The sequence below is a fragment of the Phoca vitulina genome, unplaced genomic scaffold (assembly GCF_004348235.1).
Source record: "Phoca vitulina isolate PV1807 unplaced genomic scaffold, GSC_HSeal_1.0 scaffold73, whole genome shotgun sequence".
NCBI lineage: Eukaryota > Metazoa > Chordata > Mammalia > Carnivora > Phocidae > Phoca > Phoca vitulina.
In genome coordinates this window covers 3,024,465-3,048,607 of record NW_022589776.1, presented here as the reverse complement: position 1 = coordinate 3,048,607, position 24,143 = coordinate 3,024,465, and the positions used below count along the sequence as shown (strand labels likewise).

The following is a 24,143-nucleotide window of genomic DNA, read 5'->3' as shown; positions in this document are numbered from 1 at the left end:
AAATATTCCACACTGTGCATTCCGCAGGGGTGAGTTATGATTGGAATGAGAGTATTTCTGCTTACTCCCTCTATGATTCGGACTTTATGTTTCCAGCCTTAATATTATAGTAACGTAGCTTTTGGCTTGTAATTGCCCTGAACTTTTGTGAACATCAAATGGAAGGAGGAAATGGAAAAGAAAAGAAAATCATATCTGTATTGCTTTTAAGTTGCATAATTGTATATTTTTGCCACCCCATTAGTTTTCAACTATTCCAGCCTGTAAAATTCTCTTCCACCACCACTAAGAAAAATAAATCAGCCAGTCATTCAGGTCTGGCTGCGAAGTGTGAGAACGCGAAGTTCTCTAGTATTAAAGAGAATGACGCAACTTTCAGTTTAAGGCCTATTTTTTAATGACCACCTGTGTGGGAGACCCCGATTCACACAAGCACTTGATTGTCTTCTTGCTTTTCCAAAATTCACTCTTTCCCTCCGAGAGGAGATGATGTTTGAGGACTTAAGTGTCCGTGGGCCGGCTCAGCCACAGAGAAGTCACCGCCCCTCCGCAAGGGCTCCTAACTTAAAGATGACCTCAGACCCCAAGCTCACACTTTCCAAAAATAAAACGGCACCTACGCGCTTCACCACACCCACAAAAATTGGCTCCAAAATGTTTTACCAAATAGTTTTTTGAAAAGTGAAAATGAGAGCTGTTGTAAGCCAGGTAATTCACAGTAACCATGGCTACGGGTTTTATTAGCACTAATACCAGGATGTGGTCAGATCAGATACATACCGGCAGCGAACACGAATGTGACTGGTGTCAGTGTGTGTGCCCAGAAATTCTCCAAACTGGAAACCTAGCTCCTAATGACCGTGATTCATAGAGGACAGGGTGGGGGGTGGGGGTTTGGAGGGTGGAGGGCCGCATCCCTAAGCTTGGGGTTCTAATTTTAGCTTTAATTCAGCTCTCCAGCATAATCCTCTAACACCACTACCTTGCATTTCGATCGCAATTTTCCCTTCTCAGTGATCTTTCGTGTCTTGCTGTTCTTCACAAAAATCTTGAGAGAGATCTGGGACAGCGAATGGCCTTGTTCCTCAGACGAGGAGAGGGCTGGGAAAGCTTGCCTGGTTTGCCTGAGGTCAGAGGGTGAAGGACAACAGAACCGGGACTGGAACTGGATCCTCTGACTCCGAGCTTCATATTCTCTCTGCTGCACCCCTCTGCCAGCCTTTTGTATTGTGCTTGGGACATTTTGATCCACATTCATCTCTCTTGCAGACATCCTTCATCCTTATTATTTGTATGATTAGCCACAGATCAAGATCAGTCAATCAAAGTGGAAGTTACGGCTGGAGAGTACAGCTTGCCTTTTGCTTTTCGTCCTCATTTCTCCTTTCAAGCCCCCGGCCTTGCTCTCCCCGACATAAATTACAGCGCAAAGAATAGGGAATGTAGTCCCTTACTCCCCACAGCGTTTGTAACCCGGGGACGGCAGGCTTTCAATGTGTCCAGGTGCAAGGTAGGGGATAGGACTGGGTGAGGCTAGCAGGGTGGGACAGGGTGTCAGATGAGGGTTAAGGAGGGAACACAGGCCCTTTAAAGCCCCAGCAGACTGTGGCTAGGTAGGAGTTTAGGTTGGGGCCAAATTTGGGGGCTAGCTAAAAGTTGATAATTTTACATGAAGTTAGAGGAGAGAAAAAATAAAGTAGTAAAATAAAATAGAATAAAAGTGCCTATGGGTTGGATATAGCTCTTGGACCGCCCATGGGCACTCACAGGGATTTTATGCTTTGGGTCCCTGATACCTGCTGTCATATGTGATATTGTATTTCTCTTCTTACATTTTTGGTCCTATTAAAATGGGAGCTCCTTGAGGTCACAGAGGACACCTTCATCAGTCAAGAGTGTATCCCTAGGGTGTGGTACATGTGGCAGGCTTTCAGATGTCTGATGGGTGATGGATGTGGTCAACACCCCACATCATCTGAGAAGAGAAGGTCCAGAGATGGAGTCGTCAGCTTCCTGAGCGTGGCCGCTATGTAGCGAGCATAGTGGTCACGGCAGGATCCTCGAACTCAGATTGGACCAGAGTCAAACCTCTTCTGACTTTAGTAGTTCTGCAGCCTCAGGCAAATTACTTAATCGCCAATAGACTCAGTTTACTCCTCTGTGTAATGGGGATAAAAAAGACCACCTTCCGAGCTGTTGAACGAGGCCACGTTTATAAAGCCTTGACTACACACGCAGAGTTTCGGTGCTTAGAATGCAACAAATGGTGACTTTTTGATTGGGCAGATTATTCCCTGTGTCTGTGAAAGGTGATAAGACATTTTGCCAACCCTCTGTCTCAAGGCTTTGGCCTCCTGAAGTATCTGTGTCAAAAGAGGCCAAAGAAAACAAGTGAGCATTCTAGCTGAACGGAGAGGAGAAAGTTGATCGTAGCGGACAAAACAAGGCACCCCTGAGAAACTAGATCCTGGAGGTCAGAAGGGCTGAAAGAAGGAGACACAGCTGGAAAGGAACAGAAATTAAGTTAGCAAGAAAGCAGGAAGAAGGCAAATGCGTCTGCCCTGATTCCTTAGGAGTTGGCTAACTCACTTCTTAAACCAGTTGGGGGAAAAATTGATAAAACTCTGATTAGAACAGGGGCACCTTGTTGGTTTAGTCGGTTAAGCATCTGCCTTCAGCCCAAGTCATGATCCCAGGATCCTGGGATCGAGCCCCGCATCAGGCTCCCTGCTCATCAGGGAGCCTGCTTCTCCCTCTGCCTCTGCTGCGCTCTCTCTCCCCCTCTCTCTCCCCCCCCTCTCTCTCGCTTTCTCAAATAAATAAATAAAATCTTTAAGGTGCCTGCTGTGTGAAATGCACTTAGGTTACATGCTTGGTGCACATTATCTCTTATTGCCCCCAGCAAGGCATTCATTCACTCATTCACTCATTCATCCACCCCACAAGTACTACTTGCCAACCCACTTTCGACCAGGCACTGTGCTAGGTATTGAGGAGAAAATGATGTGGCACAGTGGATAAAAAACGCCTAACCCTCTGAGAAATGTGCTAATATCTCTATCTACAGAAGAGAAATTCTAAATTCAAAATGCTTAAGTGAATGCTGCCCAGACTCCACAACAGTGAGCAGAGGAGGCCAAGTTCTTCCCTGGACGTTTTCTAGTTTAGGGGTAGGAAAATCGGAAAATTTCCTTATGATCTCAAGGCCGTAAATAAGAGGAATTTGTCCGCCTGCTAACAGGCTGCAGATATGATATTCAGTCACATTTAGCACTGTTGGAATTTTCAGAGAATCAGAGAGACAGGATGTCTAATCCTAAGGGGTGACTGAAAGAGACTAATTATGAGTGTACAACACGGACACTTCGGAGGCAATGTAATTAAAGATGAGAAGAGAGAAAAAGAAGGAAAGAGGGAAGAGAAAGAGCAAAGGGGAATAAAGGGGCTAGCGATTCCAGGCATTCTGTCACAGAAAGCCAGAGAAAGCCCAGATGAAAACCTTTTTAAACTCTTTTCATTGTTCTTAAATTATTTTCTAATTATTTCCCTGGGATGATCTTTGAGTAGAGTGAGGATGTCTTCTACCTTCCCTCTATTTCCTGGCATAGCTTAATTAATACTTGATTGATTGAAAGATTGACTCACTTGAACCTGGAGTGAAATGGAGCTTTTTAGTTTTCTTTTCTGCTGAACCTGAAATAGAGCATATAGTAATTAGGAAACGATCCCTTGTTATCAGAAAGTCCCAGCTACAATGAGCTCTTTGTAACTGAGCAAAAGGAAGGTAGGTGATAATATAGGAGCTGATAAAGCACACCCCCACTCCCTACTGCTTTCAGTGATATGGAATTTTCTTGATCATTATTTCTTCCTGAAAAGAGTGAGTTGGCTGGAGGATATGGCTGGACCATGGGCTAAATGGTGGGTCATTGTCATCCAAGTCTGGCCACAAATATGACTGATGGTCACGTTTCTGTACTCTTCATTGCCCCAGCCCTCTCTCCCTAATGACCTGGGCTGACTGAACAACATTTTTTTCGAGATTTCTTTTCCTTCAGGACCCTTGGGTTAGCTGGCATAACTTCATTCATTGATCCAGCTACATGCCAGACTCTGGGCATCCAAACGGAACGAGACAGGCCAGGGCCGTGTTCTCATGGAGCTCAGCTCCAGTGCAGGAAGGCAGTCAATACACGTGTAAACTGAAGTTACCAGACCATTATATTCAAATGGGAAATTTAGGGGCAGAAAACACTACAAAAGTGGGTAAGATGGGATGATCGGGGAGGGGTTGGGCTTCTTAGTTAAAAATGCCTCTTGGTAAGGTTCCATGTGAGTGGGAATGCATTTGAGCTGAGCCCTGTTATGTAGTGGTCAGTCACACCAAGATCTGAGAATAAACGTACCAGAGGGACAAACAAGGTCCCGAGGGGGTGGACAGTCCTGAAGTCAGGTGTGTCCAGGACACGGTGAGTGAGAAAGGGGTACAAGATGAGATTAAAGGAGGTAGGGCCAGACGAAGGAGGTCACTTGTGGGATCTGTTAAGAGCTTAGACTTCACTCTACAGGCCTTGGGAAACCATGGGGGAGTGGTGGTGAGTGGGGGTGTGGGGGTAGGGGCAACATCGCCTGGCTTGTGGGGGAGAACAGCCTATAGAGAGGGAAGCAGGGAAGCAGATCCTGGGTAAGAAGCTATCTCAGTAATCTGGGTGAGAGATGATGGTGACCTAGCCTTGGAATGGAGAGACCTGAATGGATTGGGGATCTATTTTGGAGACAGAGCTGATAGAACCCGCTGATGAGGTGGGAGTAGGGGTGAAGCAAAAGGGAACTCTTAATTTCCTGGGGCTACCATAGCCAAGCACAAGCTGGGTGCCTAAAGAGCAGAAATGTATCTGTCTCACATTGTTCTGGAGGCTAGAAATCTGAAATCAAGAGGTTGGCAAGGTCAGTTGATTCTGAAGGCCATGAAGGAAGGACCTGTTCCAGGCCTCTCTCCTTGGCTTTTAAATGGCCATCTTCTCTCTCTGTCTCTTCCCATGGTCTTCCCTCTGTGCACATCTATCTCAATGTCCAAACTTCCCCTTTCTATGAAGGACATCAGTCATATTAGATTCTGGGCCCACTTCACTCCAGCATGACCTTGTCTTAACTAATCACATCTGCAACAGTGCTGTGTCCAAGTAAGGTCACATTCTGAGGTACTAGGGGTTAGGACTTCAACCTAAAAATGTGGGGGAGGTGACACCATTCCACCCTTAACTGGGGAAACCAAGGATACAGTCAGTCTTCTGCTTAGTCTGAGCACTGTAAGAAATCATCCGTTCATCAACTATGTATTAACACCTATTGTGTGACAGATGCTGAACGAGGGCGTCAGGTTCAACAGATGAGTAAGAATCACTGCCATGTAGGAGCTTGCAGCCGAGTGTGCGAGAAACAAGTCAACAAGTCCTATGTATATTAGTATATGTATATAAAATATTAATCTATATGACTTTGTACTTTTCTGTATTCTTATCATTTGTCAGAGAAAACAAATCATTGTAATACCGTAAGATAAGGACTGTGGGAGGTTATTGGCTCTATGAGAGCTCAGAAGAGGAAGAAATCGATGTGGGGGAGCTTGGGCCTGGGGGGCTGGGAGTCCCAGAAGACCTCTCAGAGGATGATGAGGGACAGTGTTCTCCCGTGAATGGGCCGAGGGAAGAAGGTGAGAAGACATTCCAGGCAGATGGAACAGCATGTGCCACAGCATGACAAAGGGAGAGAGCAGGGACATTCCGGAGAATTCTGGAAGATGTGGTCATAAGGGCAGTGCTGGTGGGAGATGAGGCTGGGATGATAGGAGGGACGAACTCATGAGTGATATGTCCTCCTTGCTAAGGAGTTGTGACTATCAGGTAAGTGATGAAGAGCCGAAGAGGGGCTGAGCAGGGGGATGTGACCACTTGCAGACTTTAGAAAGATGAATGGGAGGAAGGAGGAACTAGGAACCAGTTTGAGGGCTCGGACAAATATGAGCCAATGGGGACAAAAAAAAGGGCCTCTGTCCTACCCAGGCCCCTTTCTTTGCCTCTCCCTCCACCCTCTGCCCTCTGTACTCACGGCCAGAGCTGCCCAGGTTAAACCACGCTTCATCTTGGGGGCTCACAGGCTCCCGGGCCCTGGAGACCTCCTCTCCTAGGGTCAGCCGAGCTCTTTCCCCCTTCAGAGTCTTCACCCTGCTGTCTTGCCCCCTTGAAGGCCCTTCCCTAAGCTCTGCACACAACTAGGTCCTCGCCATTCCTTGGACCTCCATTCAAAGTCATCTCCACACAGGCCAGGCCAGTTAATTCCTTAGAGCACTAACAACATATCTTGGTTTATTTGTTTGTACCCTTGTTTGTTATCTACCTTCTCCCCGTAAGTAGCTTGACCACATCTGTATTATGCGTGACTGTGTCCTCAGTACCTAGGACAGGAATGACTCGTGCTGGGAGTTCATTAAGACACTGGCAGAAGGAAAGAAAGAGGGAGTGAGGAGAGGAAGGACGGTGTGGTGTGGGGGTGAGGGAGGAGGCTTGTGCCCCACTCTGCCCAGTGAGGTGGGATCTGTGGAGAAAGGGCAAATAGCCTGTATCCAAATCCTCATAATGCTGCTTCCCACTGATACCTGTACATATGTTAATTCTGAAATGGTTGCTTTGAAAAAGAATGACAAGTGGAATAATTTAGAAAGAATCTCCTTACTACAGGAAAACTAGAGAAAAGAGGGGGGAAAAAATGCCTTTTAAAGGAGACCTATATAGTCAAAGTCATGACTTCAGAACCATCCCAATTCTAAAATGGCAAACAAAATCATTATGAGCTCAGGAGCTGAGGGATGTTTCTTCGGGCCAGCCTGTTTGTTTGGGGTCAGATAATAAGGGCTCACATGTACGGCCAGGCTCGGGTCTGAGAAGCTCTACACATACTGACTCACTTAGTTTTCACAACCTCCTACTATTATCAAGTCCCATTTAACAGATGAGAAAACTGAGCCCCAGGGAGAGAGGGAAGTGACCTGCCCAGTGTGATGTAGTCAGTGAGTAGCAGAGCTGGGATTCCAATACAGGGTATTTGGTCCCAGACCCAGCACTCTGAAGCTCTTGCCTAAACCCCTTTCAGGTCGGAGCTGCAAACTCTAGGAGAGTTGTCGACCTCATTGTATATGTGTTATAATCATTACCAACAGTACCTTTTTGTCACTTGTATTAGTTAGGATGGGCTAACTGCTTTAGCAAATAATCCTCAAAATCAGTGGTTTTACCCACCAAAGGCTTATTTCTCACTCACGCCTGTTCACTGTGGTCTGTAGGGGTATCCTGCTAGCAGTCATTCAGGAACACCTTCTTCTCGGCCAACCCCGGGGGCCTTGGAGTCCTCCACTTGGTCCTCGGCGTCTGGCCAGCAGTGAGCAAGTGGAGCGAACGTGGAAGATCTTGGGACAGATTTCGGGAGCCAGGCCCACATTCCTGTGGACAGAACTTAGTCATATGGCCCCACAAAGATTTAAGGGGACTGAGAAAGGTAGTCTAGCCTATGCCCAGGATGAGGATACTGTGGGCATCTTGCCAAGAGCTGGCTCAATGCTTTATTTTTAAAGACTTTTATAAGGGATACCTTGGTGGAAGGGGGTGCTGGGAGTCAGAAGACATTGGTTCTGGCCCTGACCCCAGCAACTGTCAGCTGTGTGACCTCCAGCAAATAATAACCTCTTTTGGTCCCAGATTCCTTATCAATAAAGTGAGGGTACCCACCAAATGACCCATATCTGGATTCTTCCAATTCAGAATGTCTATATGATAATGCATCGTTTTCTTATTTTTAATAATCACGGTGCCTTAATCATTTTTATATTGATGACCTCTGTGTGCCTTTGTTCAAAATTGCAACCATAATTATAACATTGATTCTGAGGGAAAATCCTATCTATTTTCTTCTAATACTCAATATCTAGTTACACACCACAAATGTATACACTGGGGGAGGAAAAGAGCCTCCAACTTTGCGTCAGAACTAGTTACTTGAAGCAATTAATTACACTGGGGAAAATACAGATATCTATTTCATCATGCCTGGAACCACATTTAAGTTATAAACACAGTACTCCACAAGCAGATTACTGCTGTGATTTGGCCATTTTTGTACAAAACAGTACTTACGTCTATTAGAGGGCACCTGAGCATGCCAGGTAAGCAAGGTGAGAACCATCAAGAAAATATATATCCAGAACAGCAGAGTTAATGACTACTGACTGAGATTCCTCTCCGTGCCCCGACTGCCAGAACACCTTGATCTCTGAAGCGCATGATGTTATTGTCACCATAGGGATTTTGCAAGGCCTGCAGGGGCAAGGTTTGGGCCGGCAGGGTTGGAGAGGCCTGGGGCTGAATAAGATGCTCCAAACCTCCAGGAGAAAGGGCAGGGAGTCAGGTAGAGACTGATGAGATTCCTAGCCTAGAAAAAATAAAATATGCCAGACTTGGAGACCTGACCAGGGACCAGGGCTGGAAGAGGAAGAGCAGAGCACAGCCCAGGGACACCTCCTCATGCCCCTCTGCCCAAGAGCTCTCCCACCACATCCTCTGGAGAACACCCAAGTCTGGCCACTTGTCCCACCCTCCGCCCCCACCTTCACCCTCACCCCTGCTGCCATTTCCCCTGAACAACTGTAATCCTGCTTCCCACTCTTGCCCGCACCAACCTGTCCTCTCTCACCTCCGTGACACTGTTCTTTACAGAACACAGATCAATTATGTCCCCTTGTTGCTTATGGCTCCTGCAGCCCACACTGGCCATTAACAGGGCTTACAAGCCCTAGGGGGGTGGGGCCGCCTGCCTTGTGGGCCTCACATCACCCCACTGTCACCCCCACTCACTGCCACTGAGTTCAACCACACTGCCTTCACATCCTTTTCAGAAGAAGCAGTGGGTCCAACCGTTCATCTAAGAAAAAGCACAAAACACACATTTCCCTGTGTTTCTAGACTTTTGGGGGACACTTTATAATGTATTAGCAACTGAACTCATTGCTTTCAATTTAGAGGCACTTCAGCTGAAAAGGTATCTGAGCGTTGACGAATTTCAAGCAAATAATTTCAAGCAAATTACTTGAAAATGCTTTTAATAAGTTTATTCTATGTTTCGAGACTTTTCAGGCGCCCTTGACCATGTCTTTGTTTTTGTAATTGACCACGTTTTTGTAATTCAGATCTCAGTTAAGTCATCCCCACCCAGAGCCTGCCCCCACCTCCGTGGTGGGCATTACTCAGTAGCATCACTTCCGTCAGGCTTTCCATATTATAATTTCACACCTGTCTGTGGGATTCTCTGATGAGTCTGCTTCCCACACTAGACTTGGAGCACCAAAAGGACTGGGACCTGGTCTGCTTGTTCCTGGATACCCAGGACCCGACACCGTTCCCAGACTGTAAGAGGTGCTCCATAAAAAGTCACTGAAGGAGTGACTGAACAGAGACCTGTCCTGATTATAATTTCCTTTTCATTTCTTTCCTGTGACTCTCTCCAGGCCAAACTGCTTACTCTTTCCCCTAGGCTATTCTCATGTCCCTTTACACAGAACTTGACCACAGGACTCATCACACTATACTTCTGCTTTTTTTTTTTTTTCTCTCGTCTTCGCTCAACTGGAAAGTGCTCAGGGCTGGTGACATCATGGGTGTTCAGTGCATGTTTGCTGCATTGAATTGTGACCTCCAGGACAGTAGTCTTGGCCCAGATGCCCTGACCACACAAGAGCGAGAAGTAATGCCATCATGCTGCAGGGCACGAAGACAGACCTCTTCCCCACCTCCCCTCACCCATGAGCCATTCCCTCATTCAACACAAGGCTCCTATGCTTATTCAACAACTTGCTCATACCACGGTTTTTATACCTGACAATTGTCCAGAAACACTTGGGCTGTTTGTTACAAACATAAATTCCAGGGCCCACCCTAGACCTACTGCATCAGGGTCTCCAGGAGCGGGGCTCAGGAATCTGAATTTAACTAACTCCCTAGGTGACTTTTAGCAGCCAGCCTGGCCAGAAGTCCATCCTTGGGTGAAGGGATAAAGCAGCAGAGTGATAACCACAGCGTAAGGTAGAAAACTCAATGAAATCATTTGAGGAAAGGCCAAGGGAGGTCTTTGCTGCCAACTTTCAATTTTAAGATGCTGCCCCACCCCCCCCCACCGCCACCCATGCATAGCCTGGAGCCTGCAGCTGCAGCAGAGGAGTCTGAAGGGTCAAAGGGAGACCTGAACCTCCCACCTCAGCCCACCCCCCATTAGAAGGCAAAAGATTTAGACCATGTGGAGGTCACTATGGAGTTGCTCTTAGGGATTTTAACTGGGTACCATCATGATCTTTATCATTAGCCTTTCTAGAAAGCATTTACTATCCCACAGACTCGACTCTACAGCTTTACATGTATTATTTCATCAAATAAACAGGAACAAAGAGAGACAATGCAAAGTAGCACGCCCCGCCCCCTGCCGGGGGCTCCAGAAGGAAAACCAGTCCAAGGGCCAGCCTGGCCAACTCCTGCCAACTCTGGAGCAGCTCTTGGCTCTCAGGGCTGGATCAGACCTCTCTGGGGAAGGATGATCCATGCACACTTTCAGGGATTCCAAAGGCTGGGAGGGAGCCTAGGCCCACAGAAGGCTGAGTATTCTCCCCAGGCCTTACTTTATGAGCTCAACAATCCTCCAGACACCAACAGATGTCCCCAAGCAACTCTTCTCCATCCCTGTTGCTGGACGCCAGAGTCTAGAATTACAGCCACAGACCCTCAGACCAGCCATAAGCAGCAAGGTTACCTGTGAAGTTCTTTTCATTTGAATGGGGTGGGGGCCCATGGTTCTTTGGTGGTGAGGATTGGGCTTGGAGGTAAGGGAAGGAGAAAGAAAGCTCAAGGCTAGAATTAGTCCATTGTTATCTGGAGATAACTCACTATTTCATAGATTGTTTTATAGTATTTTACACTTTACAAAATGCATTAAATATATTGAGCTCTTTTAATCCTCACAACATCATTAAGAGGGAAGCTCATTAGCTTCATTTTGTAGCTGAGGTTCGGTAACTCACCAAGGTTACACAGATTGACCCAGGGCTCAAACCCAGGTCTTCTGGCTCTGCGATCATTATTACCAATCAACACCTTACATACGGACAGATTGAAGCCTCTTGGAAGAAAGAATGAATGAATGACTCTCTCCCCAGCGAGATACCACAGAGGATATAAGGATGAGTCATTTCTGGTTTTAAGGAAACTGAAAGTAACATTTTCCCTCCTCTTTCTCCACACACCCTCCTCCATAACAACAATCAAACAATCAAGTTTGTTGGCACCTATTGTCAGTTTTGGAGGAATAGACTAATTATCTTTCAAACAGTGTCAGCAATACTTGAGATCCAGCAAAATGATGGGGTCTCCCAGAGAGCATTCCTAAGGCCCAAAGTGTGGCTCCTTTTACAAAACATTCTGTGGAAGCTCTAACTTTTAATTCATACCACCAAGGAGATACTTGATTCTTTCCTGGAAATGCTAACAATGCGAGGCTCATAAATACTAATGAAACAGTACAGATTAGCAGAGCTCAGCAAGTAACCTGGGGGGCCTAGAAGAGAATTCTTAGATTTAAAAATATAAAGAATACTTTTTTAATTGAATTTTCCCCAGACTGGGCTCCCAAATGTTAATGAATACTCTCCTTGGCTATATGGAGAGTAGACTCAAATAAGTACCTTCAGGAATCCAAAAGTGAATTATTGACTTAGCTTTAGCTTGAAAAGAAATCTATTTATTCAAAGGCTATTTTAGGTGTCATGGGATAGATGAGTTTGAGACAAAGGTTGGGAGTGGTAGGAGGGCCTGGGACTCAAAACACATAATTCAAATGCATGCTTCTATTTCGGCCAACTAAGCAACCTAAGTTGAAATTTGCTTATTATATTTGTCTTTTACAACATGATCCCTCAATAATAATAACTCTCCTGGAAAATACAAGTCTCCGTGTCTTTGTCCTTCATCACTGAATCCTAACACCTAACACAGTGTGTGGCATGTATTAGGTGCTCAATAAGTGTTCATTAAATGGATAAAGAGCTCTCTTAAAACATTTTCCAGGGCTGTTCCCACCCTATTATCTTTTCTTGAAGGGCATCCTCCTATTACAAAGCCCCCAAATAAACACACACCCTACGGAGGCCCTCTCTACTCTGGCCACAACCTACAGTCCTCCTCTCTCACACTCTGAGCCCCAGGCTCACCAGAAGGCACCCTGTTCTCCTGCCATGTTCTAAAAGTTTCTCTGCCTAGAATCTGTGCACATCCTTTTACCCATGTTTCTCTGTCAAGATCTGGCTCCTCTTTCTGGGTCCTCCTCAGATGGTTCTATCTTCATGAAAAAATGCCCTGATATTCTCCAAGGGCTCAAAGCCCTTCCTCTTTCTCCCTGGTTGAACCCAAAAGTGGGCCTCTGATGCATGTACGCTCCCTGCAGGGACCAGTGTGACATCTGGCAAGAAGAGTTTGTCAACAAATGTGGTGGTGGTGTCTAATCTGAGTCATAGACATGCAGTACAAGGGGCATTTGGTCCCAGAAAAGTATACGTGTGGATCAAATTAGTGAAAACTACCCAGAGTCTTCCCTCAACAGAGCAGGACATTCCCTCCAGATGGGCCAAAAAACTCTGGGGCCAAACAAGGGCTGGAGTAAAAGCTAAGGTGATGGCAAAGCAAGAAGGAAAAGCCAGAGAGACAAGTGGGTGAGAAGGAGCAAGACCGTGGAGTGGACTTGATGGGGGAGGGGAGCAGTTAGAGGATGCTCAGGGTGTGTTTTCTCAACAAAGAGGCTGTGGGCTTGATGGTGTGTGGGCAGATCCATCGCATGTGATGTTCCCAGGGCCTCGAAGGGGCTCAGGCAGAGCCTCTGGCAAGGGGATGTGACTTCTCAGAACGTTTTTCTTTGTTGTATGTTGAGTTTAAGTTCAGGCAGTCATATGCTTTCCATAAACCTCCACTTGAGCAGGACTGGATTTTTATTGTATGTATCTTCATGCATTTGTGAAGTATCTGACAATGGGAAATAAATCACTCTGTCGTCTTTTTCCACAACAGATTGGGATAAACATTGAAGTCAATCCAGGGAATAGCCACATATTGTAAGATTCTATAAATCCTGGGCTACTTGCCAAAATGGGTTAATTCCACACAAAGGAATAGGAAGCTCAGAGCAACACCTGTGAGGAGCTCACCCCTCGGGGATTTGGAGCCAAACTTTCCAGAATCAGTAAGGCCAGCTCTGCCAGTCACTTGCTGTGTAATCTCTGCCTCTGCCTGTTCACCTGCAAGATGAGGGAAATAACTGTACCTCCTCCATTAAGTTGTGATGAAATGAAATGAGTCAGTTGGGGAGAAGTGCCTAGAATGGTGACTGGGATCTCAGTGCCATTGCTTAGCATTACTTCATTTTCATGGACCAGACGGCACGGGAGTAGGTACCAATTTATACAACTGAATGATTTGTATAGACAATGTGTGAGTCTAAATGCCAGCAGACTAGGACTGAGTTCAGGTGGACTTTGGAAGGACACACAGGTGCACGGGACACTTGCAGAGTGCTATCCAAGGAATCAGGCTTCTGAAGACAACCCCCAAGTATAACACACTACCCAAGAGGGGACACACATGTGTGTCCCAGTGCAGGACAACAGAATGAAGACTGGACTTCACGCTGATTGTGAACCCAGGTCCCCCAGCACTTTTCTCCATAGATAATGCACCATTCTGTTGCACTCTTTAAAAAATATAAATCATATGAAAGTGATTAGAAAAGTAGCAAGTAAAATGCAAATATAAAGTAATGTCATCGTCCCGAACTCTGGGTGTTCGGTGCATCTCTGTGTGGCCTTGGACATATCACCTCCCCCATACTGGGCCTCAGATTCTTAGTCTTTAAGTGAGAGCATTGGTTGGGATGATCTCTAAAGTCTCCAGCCTGAAAATCGATGAGTCTTTGATCTTTGGGTCCCAGGCCATGTCTGTACCAGAAGGTCTTTTGAATTTCCTTGAAACATGCTGCCCTCCAAGTCTTTAGACACAAGAATCTGTGGATTCCAGAACCAAAGGAGCCTGTTAAGACTTCATACTCGAGAGCTGAGGCCTAAGATGTATGTGGAGAGGTGAAGGGGGTACCAGTGGAAGAAAGGCCGCTCTGTACAAGCGACCAGAACAGCCCTGGCTGTAAGTTGAGCTCGGGATGGCAGTAGGGACCCCGACCCAGTTTCCAAACACCATTGCTGAGCAGCCTGCAAGGCTCCTTTTCCACTGCAAAGAACAGGAACAGGCAGAGAAAGAGACTTGGGAATATTTGGTTGAGGGACAGAAAGCAGGGATGAGGACAATGCGAGAGAGGACGGTAGAAACAGAGGGAACCAGCAAATGGTCTCCCACTGCAAAGCTCAGTGAGTCCTCTTTGGGCACAGGAGTGGGATGTAAGGAGGGAGGAGATGGAGCGGAGAAGAGAGCATGAAGGCAGAGGTGAGACAGGATGAGGACCACTGACCTCTTAGCCTGGTGGAGATCGAAGCCCCCTATGACAGGTAGCAAGATTTAGACATTTCACCTTGTGCTTAAGCTTTAGTAAGTACTGAAAATGGCAAGTTGTATTCATAGAAAGTCACATACAGCTCTCCCATGAGTAGTACGTGTTCGGAACCTATCAGGCGAGCTGCAGGGAGAAAAGATTGAGAACTGTTTTTGTACAGGCACCAACCCCTACCCAGAATGCTGAATCTGCACTTCACTCATTTATCCAGCAAATGCTGAGCACCTGCTACATGCCGGGTCTGATACACTATTAATTCTTGTACGCTAAGCCCTATATAGTGTGTATAAGAATTAGTTAGTACCTACTTAAATGCATGCATTTATTTTGTTTATTGTGTTTCAATACCATTTCAGTGAACTCTGGAAATCTCTGATTCCCTCCCTTTCCCCAAGCCTAAAAAATATGATGTTGTTAAAAATCATAGACCATTCCCACTGCATTTCTCTTGAATTGTCTGTTTTGCTCTCTTCAGCTGCTAACATTGGCATGCCCAAACCCAAAGCTGGAAGAGGAATAAGTTACAAGTGGACAAGGCTGCATCCTCTTGAGCCCAGGACTTGCTAGTGAGCTGAGAGTTTCCCTTGGCCCCAGTCTAGCCAAGCACCATGGAGAAAATCAGCTCCTTCTTCAGCCTCATTTGGGACACCATCTTGACCAAACACCAAGAGGGCCTCTTCAACACCATCTGCCTGGGCGTCCTACTGGGGCTGCCCCTGCTGGTGGTCATCACCTTCCTCTTCATCTGTTGTCATTGCTGCTGGAGCCGGCCAGGCAAGAATGGCCAACAGCCAGAGCGAAACAAGGGGAAGAAGAGGAAGAAGAAGAAGAAGGCTGAAGAAGACCTCTGGATCTCTGCTCAGCCCAAGCTTCTCCAGATGGAAAAGAGGCCATCACTGCCTGTCTAGTTAGGCAGGAAGCACAGGCGTCCTTCCTCGGGGGCTAAGCCACCTTCTAACTACACACAGGCTAGAGAGCAGCAATCCCTAAAGTGATGCGCTTATGTCCACAGAGGAACTAACCAAGGGACAAACCTCAGGCTGAGTGCCCCACCAGAGGACAGCCCAGGAAGAACACGGACAATTCTTGGGTACTGCCTTGGCAGCTATGTGTCCAATAGCAATGCTCTTTGCCACAGACTCAGGCATGCCTTCCACCTATCTCTAGCAAGCTCCATATGCAAAAGCACAAAGAACATTTGTCCATACATCTTGACATGTCTCCCAAATGCACACACATGCACACACATACACACACACACATTCAGGCAACGGGTACCTGGACAAATATATTCTGTTTATCAAATGGCCATTGAATATCTACTTTGTGCAAGTACATTATCTGCTCTCCCAAAAATGTCTCATAGGAAGGCCCGGCCAGATTCTAGCACACATGCACAATTATATAACCAGGCAAGGTACCTCTGCACTGTCTACCCATCTACCACTCAGGTTAGAGATATGTGCTTTCTTGTTCCTATCCCTCCATAACGTTTTACTGGAAATCCTCATATTTGGACATTCCAGCAACCTGGTACAGTTCCCATCCCTGTATAGTGATACAGACACACAAAGTTCCCATGTTTCTCATCTGGGAGGCAAAGTTTAAAGTGAGAAGGATCAAAATTCATTGAAAGCACCATCTTGCAGCTCATGACAAGGTCCCCATTTCCACTGATAGGTATCTAATGTTGTCTAAGACCTCTCTTTGAGACGCTACCCCCGGAACCACTCAACAAGGTGCCCTTCTCCAAGCACAAACAAACAACCCTTGGAAGTGACTTCTAGAATTCTCTGGAAACCAGGCATACTCCATCCACTTCAGTGAACTGCAGTTGTGGACCTGGGCAGTGTCTGTTTTACAGATAGGAAAGGGATGTTACACCTGAGCTAGGGATCTCCTGTGTAACCAAAGCTTTTCAGCAGGGAAGGAACTAAGACAATTTCTGGTACAGTCTCCCAGAAGGCACACTGGAAACACTTTCATAAGGTTGTAATAGCTGCGTGGTATGCTGCAGATGGGATATAGAAGTTATAGAGTGTAAACGAAAGTAGAAGGAAGCTATATAGAGGTTTAGTCATATTTATCTCGAAGCTCAGGCAAGTGCCTTGCACACAGTAGGTACTTAGAACTGTCTGTGGTTGCTGTTGGGTATGCAATGATGTTAAGGGTAAATGTGTAATACCTCGCTGATCCCCCCAAGTGACCTTCTTTTCTGAGCCCACTAATTGCTGCAAAGGATGGAAGGTGGGCATTAAATGCTCCCCGGAGGCTGCATGCAGAACCAACAGTCAGGTTGACGTGGGTGCCCTGAGACCCATGATGACAGGTAGACTAGGTCCACAGGGAGTTGAGGAGAGTGTCTCCCCAGCAGGCTGAGGTTGGGAGGCCGAGTTAATCCATTTACATGATGAACCGGTTGGTATTTTGATTGTATTGTGACCATATTACAAAGATGGAGACTTCCCAAATTGAGAGAAGGTTGTGCTCTGAAAGGTCACTTGCAAATCTGCTGGGTAGCTCTCTTGAAATATTTCCCCACAAAAGCTGTTCTAAATGGCAGTAAAATTGCAATTTAATTAACAATGTAACTAAACTTTGATAGCTGTTCTGCAAGATTGTGTTCATGGACAAATGTAGGCTGTTCGCTCTGCTAGGCTGCCTGGTGCTCACGTGCCCTGCAGGAAGACTCCAGGCTTGAGGAGGGCAGGCATCTGGTGGTGACCACTGCGCCAGGGTCTTCTAACGGGCCGCCCTGTGGGTCATAATTCAGGCCTTCGTGTATTTTAGAACCAGTCACACCCACCTTCTCATACCAAGGGGCCCCAAATGCCCTGGGCACTCAGACCCCCTACTCCTTAACCCCTTTGAGCAGAGAAAGAAGCACTCTCTGCTTCTCTGTCCCCTTGTACATGGACAGCCTGTCAGGGAGCATCTAGCTGTCCCCTTCCCATCACAGGATGACCGCTCATCACCCCACACCAAATGCATGTGCCTCCCCATGCCGGCCACTGCCCACTGGGACCAGCTACCCTTCCTGCCTCCAATTCTCAAGCCCCCTAAGATGGATGACTTGGGGAGACGCAGAGCTGATGGCTGAGGCTGGGTGTCAGATGTGATCTAGGAGAGAGGATCACTCAGATCAGGGACCACACAAGTAACACGGTTGCCATGGCAACTGGCTGCTAGTTTGAATTAAGACGGCAGTCGGTTGTCATTGCCATGACAAGGCCTCTGTCTCCAGGGGCACTGCCCTGCTGTCTCCTAATCAAATGGACTTGAACTACCTCCGGGCGCGAAACACCCAGAAACTCACTTCTCTGTTGCTTAGGACTCAGGAGACCCAGATGCTGAGCGAGGTTTATGTTTTCTCCTCCCCACCCTCCCCTGACAACCTCCACCAGGGTCTCTCCAACACTGCCCGGGGTGCCCTAGGCCCTCAAACTTCTGTTTAATACCTGGATCCGTGCGAGGGGCCCAAGGCAACCATCAGAGCCATTCCCTGTTCTCCCCACTCATCCTCGTCTTTCTCTCCCATGTTTTCTTCTCTTATTCCTGTTTCTCCCAGCACCACCATCCCAGGTCCGGCCCTTTCTTTATTCCTCTTCACTTTTACTCCTTCTCCCCAGCCTCTGCCCCAGAACTGCCACCGGCAGCCAGGGGTGCCTCGGGACCGGAGCCTGCTTGGCCCATCTTGGAGAGTTTAAGCTAATGGAGGCAAAAAGATTGATAAAGAACAGGTTTCCTAAACCGGCACAGGCTTGGGGAGGAGCCCCCAGGCCGAGATCGGAACAGCTCCTGCCAAACTCGGCCACCACCATCAGAGGAGGCCTTCCTCCCTCTGCTCAATGTATTTGCTTTTTATTTCTTGGGGGAAAGGAAGGGGGTGGGGAAAATGTAGAAAAAGGGCAGTCACCTTTTGGAAAAGAGTATAAATGGTCCAAGCTGTATAGTATTTGTCAGTATTTTTTTTTCTAGAAAATTCAAACACGTGCAAAAGAAAAATTTATTTAAATAAAAGACTTTGAAAATAAAAGGCCATGCCTGGTTTCCTTACCTGTTGTCATCAGTTACTTTCTTGACATCCAATATTGCCCTCTCCCAGACATCACTCAGAAATGACAAAGGCAGCGACTCCCACTAGGACACAAAAGACCCAGCTGTCCCGGGGCTCTGCCTTCCCCCTGACAGAGTTATAGCTCAAAGGACCAAGACCAGGCTCTTGCATCCCTGCCTGCAGAACAGACACCTCAGAGACCAGGCACCTGAGAGGCGCCAGCTGCAGGAAAAACACTGATTGATGCTCTCTGGTGACTCTTAGCATTCCCTTCAATGAGGTCAATCAAGGTCTTCTTAAAGGAGAAAGAGGAAAATAGCAAAAACCAAGTAAAAAATAGACCTCTAAGTTAAATCTGGTGTTGGGAAAGGGGGAGATCCAAAGTCTCTATAGTAGCTGCTGGGGAGATAGATACATACATAGTTAGATGCACAGATAGTTACATACATAGATACTACGTTCATAGTTAGAGACATAGGTACTTAGATACCTAGATAGCCAGCCAGACAGGAAGACACACATATGTATGTATAAATGCCCATCGTTTTTTCAAGGGAACCACACCTTTGCACTGGTTGTGAAATGGGATGATGTCGATGCTCCAAAGTCCTCCCTTGATGATGCTAAGCCAGCCATTAAGCAGAAGCCCTCTAGAGCAGTGCTGTCCAATGGAAGTAGAGAAGATGGAAATGTTCTCTGTCTACACTGTCCAATATGGTACCATTCGCTACATGTAGCTATTTAAATTAATTAAAATTAAATAAAATTAAAGGTCCGGTAGCTGAGTTATACCAGCCATAGTTCAAGTACCCGACAGCTATGCGTGCCTAGCAGCTACTAGATGCTTGGTGGGGACAAGGGTGGCAGAGTGGGCAAACAGGCTGACAAAACTCTGTGTTCATTACATTTCAGTTAAGGCTTAGGGAGACAGATCTATGGCACCGGCGCCCCCTATGTCCTCTTTCCCCCAAGGCAGGCTGACATTCCTGTAGTTTTAGTTGATTCCTAGGCTCCCTTCCCCATTGCCACACACTCCGCAACAGCCCAAGGAGACAGTCTTTATTCAGCTCTCTGTTCTTTCCTCCAGGACTTCCAAAACTTTCCAGGATAGAGCAGAGACTGTTGCCCAGAAACCACAGGTAGGGAACAGCTGCAGCATACCTGAGAGGACGCCAGGGCTAAACGCCACCAGCCCCACCTGCCCAGGCTCAGCCTTGCCCGCAGTGCTGAGCATATGGATCTGGACAATGCTTTGAGCGCTCTCAACTCACCAGAACTCTCTGTGCTGGCCCCTTGCCCTTTGATTTTAGCATTTTTCCCAAATTCAAAGTCACAGGATTACAGGACTAGAAAAAAAAAAAAAAGGAGTTCCTTCGATACAGCTGTCTGTCCCCATCATGGGGACAAATACCTGTGATCCTTCATTCGGGAATGGCCATGCATGCATGTATCTAACTCCCTCTTTGAGATTACTTATTCCATTACCATTTTTGGCTCTTTACTAGATGCCAGCGACACAGAGTGGTCCTGGAGGGGCTCACAGCCTGGCTGGGGGTGGGGAGTGGCAGACAAGCTAATCGATCATTACAGCCCAATGTGGTCACTGCTTCCACATTGGGCTAGGACTCAGGACTAAGGGTGTCCTGATTCTGATGCTAAGTCCACCTCCCACTGGCTATGGAATTTAGGCCATGACTTAATCTCTGTAAAGATTAACCTGTAGAGGAGAGTGAACGATAGTCCCTCTCTCACAGGGACAGAGCAATAGATAAGATAAAGCATATAAAGCATTCAGCATAGAGCCTCTGCAAACGTTAGTTGTTGTAATTAAGGGTAGAAGGAAGATAATGAGAGAGTTGTATCCTTGAAGCCAAAGGAGAAGAAACTTTCAAGAAAGCAAGTCCATAGAGTCAGATGATGCAGACAGATCAAATGAGATAGGGGATGAAAATAATGTGCATTTTCTATTCCTTTTGGCGTGATATGTTCCATAATTTCACCACACACTGCACAGCCTATAATATTACCGATACTGCCAATTTGCAGTATGTGATGGGTAGGGTACCTACTCACCCCTGCCTCAGCCCCTCCTGCGCACAACCAAACCACCCTGTGTGACAGTGCCCCCTGGTGGCCAGATCAAGAAAGACTTTGAGTCAACATCTTTACACTTCCTATGGTGTTTCCCTTAGAGCATCAGTCCAGCTAGATGGTTGGGCTTTGAACTAAATGTGCTAAAGACTCACTGGGTTTTATGTGATGTTCACAAATCCTTCAAGGTCAAGATTGCCATGCTCACCTGACAGATGAGGGATTTTCATAACCTTAAGTCTTAATTGTCATTACATATTTTTGGTGAAGTATTTCATGGTTTACATCACAGCCTCCAAGAAAGCTTCCCTAACCACACAAGTCTTCCGGATCACAGCAAAATCAGACTATGCAGCACTGTGTGTGTTCCTGTCTTCCCGCTCTCCCCTCCCATCCCATCCTCATTAGAAGTAGCTTTTGTGAGGCCTGAAGAGTAACTATCTTACCACCTTATTTCCAATAACTAGAATGGAGTTAAGTACATACCATACCCTAAATAATGTATTGATTAGGGGGAAAAAAGAAAAGAAAAGGGATGACTGGAGTGTTTCTTACATGTGCAGATTCCCCATCCCTCTGCCCTTCAGATAGATCTACTAAGTCTAGGGTGGGTCCGGACCACCTGCTCTTCTAACAAGCACTCTAGGTAATTGCCAGTGATCCCTGAACCACACCTTGAGAAATATTATCTACTCAGAAAACAACAACAACAAAAATTCTATGGTCAAATAAGTTTGCAAGATACTATATAACATGACTTCCCCTCTCTACCCCATGAGATCTGCAGTCGTGCCTCACATTAAAGGTTCTAACAGGTACTATAGTAAAGAAACTAGTGTAACTCCCCTTAACTCAGACTTCTCCCAAACTTATTTGGCCATGAAACCTTTTTTTTGGCAGATCTGGAGGGGCAAGTGTCCCAAGGAACACCCTTTGGGAAACGCTGCCATGGAGGGTTCATGTACAGCTCAATTCATATCATCCCCAAGGAATCCCAGTCTGATTCGTTCTCACTCTGCCTTTATCTTTCTTCCATTTGTGAGCTGTAACAATCCCATTGGTGGCTATCCATAGCACACACACCCTAGAGCTGGCTAGAGATACACCGCTGTCAAGGAAAAAAAAGAAGAGGAAAAAGAAGAAAGAAAATCCAAATGTTTTGATTGAAGTTATAAGCACTAAAGGTCCAAGCCCTCTTACCACCTATTACGTAAGAGTGTTTTCAGGATCTCATTTGATTCTTGCAGGGAGTACATCAGGGACTGAGGTCATTCCCATTTTATAAATGAAGAATATGAGGCCCAGAGAAGGTGAGCAACTCACCCAGACCTGGAATGGAAACCAAAGTCTTCAGGATCCTATCCTAGTGCCTTCCACACACCAGGCATTCGTGATCCAGGCTAATCTGCCGATCTGGGCTCCTCAAAGACTGTTAGCTTGCAGCACCTCCTTTGAGTCAGAACCTTTTGAATACACTAAGGGGCTCTGCCCATAAGACTTCAGAGTACTCAGATGCCTCCTTCAGATGTTCTATAAAAAGCCTCACCCACCTCCTTATCCTTGTCTAATTAAACCTAATTTTCTTCACTTACCCAAATAAAGAACCATTTCCACTCCATCTTGTTTCCTTCCTTTATTTAAATTACGATACTGCAATACCGTCATTTTCTATTTCTGTCATTATACATGCACTGCAATTTATGGGCATCAGAGAATAAACAGGCATTTATGGGCTAACCTGGACCTAACTTCTTTATATAACATTGGAAGTGGAATTCTACCCATTCCCCATTCCTACCCCCACCCCCCCCACCCCCAGTAGAAACAATCAACTAACAGAAGGACTTCGGGAAGTGGATTCATTGCACATTAGGAGCTGCCTAAAATCTCTTCTGGGGGTGACCCCTTCACCTTTCATCATGCCAGTGGACCCACCTTTCATCATGCCAGTGGACCCATCATGCCAGTGGACCCATCATGCCAGGGTCTCAGCACCAGCCCGGGAGACCAAGTGAGGGGGGTTAGAGTCCTGGTTTCACTAGGCAATCTCTTCAATGTATTTCCCAGTTTCCTGTTTTGTGCATTAGTCCAGCAGCAACACTACCTGCACCACCACCAAGCATGCGCTGGATGCTGAGCCATCCCTACTAAGCTGATTCTCCACGCCGTTACTCAGGAAGGGAGAAAAGTGAGGGCCCCCAGAACTCCCCTTTATAGAGGATTGGAAAGTGGCCTTGAAGGGAGATGCTCCCAATGGGACAACACTGCCATCTCCTGGCCTGTCTGGGTACAGCATGTCTACTCCGTGGGGTCTGCTGGCCCTGACCATATTGATCTGCACTCTTTATTGACAGAAACTCCTTCCTGATCCTCTTCACCGCCCCCGGAATGATTTGGAAATTTTGTTAGCAGAGGACCTCCTCCAGCAAACGACTATGTTTTGCCCAGAGCTTTTCATTACTTAGACTTGTTTTTCTTCCTGCCCTGCTGTAGGTCCGTTTGCATGTCTCCCCCGCCACGTATTCTCTTTTCCCACACCACACCTGGTGCTTGTCCTTCCTGACATCTCCTTGCTCACAATCCCTTGAGTCATTCTTACTCTTTCTCCCTGGCTCATTCAGCATGTTCCGGCTTTAATGATCCTTGAATCCCTGAGAATTCTAAGGTGAAAAGCAGAGCTTGTGATGTCATGTGACAAACATAAACTCTGGGGCCCTATTCCCAGAGGAAGCTGCTGTCAGGAACAACCAGCTTTAAAGTGTGCCATGAAAGGACCCTTCCCTTTACTACCCAGCCCCCTCAATTCCTGCTGATCCTTCCTCCTAAATATCTCCTTAATCTGTGCCATCTCCCCTTTCCCACCATTTCTGCCACAGACCCAGGAGCTGTGGTCTACTGCAATAGCCCTTAACCTGTCTGGGTATCTCCACCCTCTCCCCAAAACTCCCCTCAGCAGCTCCCCACCATTCTCTAACCTGCCACCAGACGGAGATTTCCAAAATGCAAGCCTGATGGCCAGTGTTACTGCAAGATTCAAACACCTGTGAGCGTCCTCTGCTGCCCAACTCGTCCATCCTGGCAGAGGTCCTCAGGGCTGGTTGCATGCTGGCTTTGAAAAGCTCCAAGGCACAGGACTCAGCTGAGACCCCTTGAGGCAGAGTCCCTGGAGGTGAAGCAGGTTCCATATACCTACAGCTGAGCTGATTCGGATGCACCGTGCGAGCCAAGAACGGTCCCTGCCCATCTCTCTGGCATGGCTCCCCACCAAGCACTCCTCATCCCACCAAGAAACCACGTTCCTCCCTCACCCACGCCACACTCCGCCCTTTCCCATCTTTGCCGCCACGTGCCCTTTCCC

General features: G+C 46.8%; 1 protein-coding gene across 2 annotated transcripts in view; it reads left to right on the top strand.

Moving 5' to 3' along the window:
• Nucleotides 1-18,626, top strand: part of KIAA0040 (KIAA0040 ortholog) — a 35,640-nt gene extending 17,014 nt beyond the window's left edge. For both annotated transcript variants that reach the window (XM_032393479.1, XM_032393480.1), the window contains one exon: nucleotides 15,113-18,626. In XM_032393479.1, coding sequence (XP_032249370.1) covers nucleotides 15,246-15,545 — 300 coding nt within the window. In that variant the 5' untranslated portion in view covers nucleotides 15,113-15,245 and the 3' untranslated portion in view covers nucleotides 15,546-18,626. The remainder of the gene's footprint in view (nucleotides 1-15,112) is intronic.
• The last annotated feature ends 5,517 nt before the right edge of the window (nucleotides 18,627-24,143 follow it).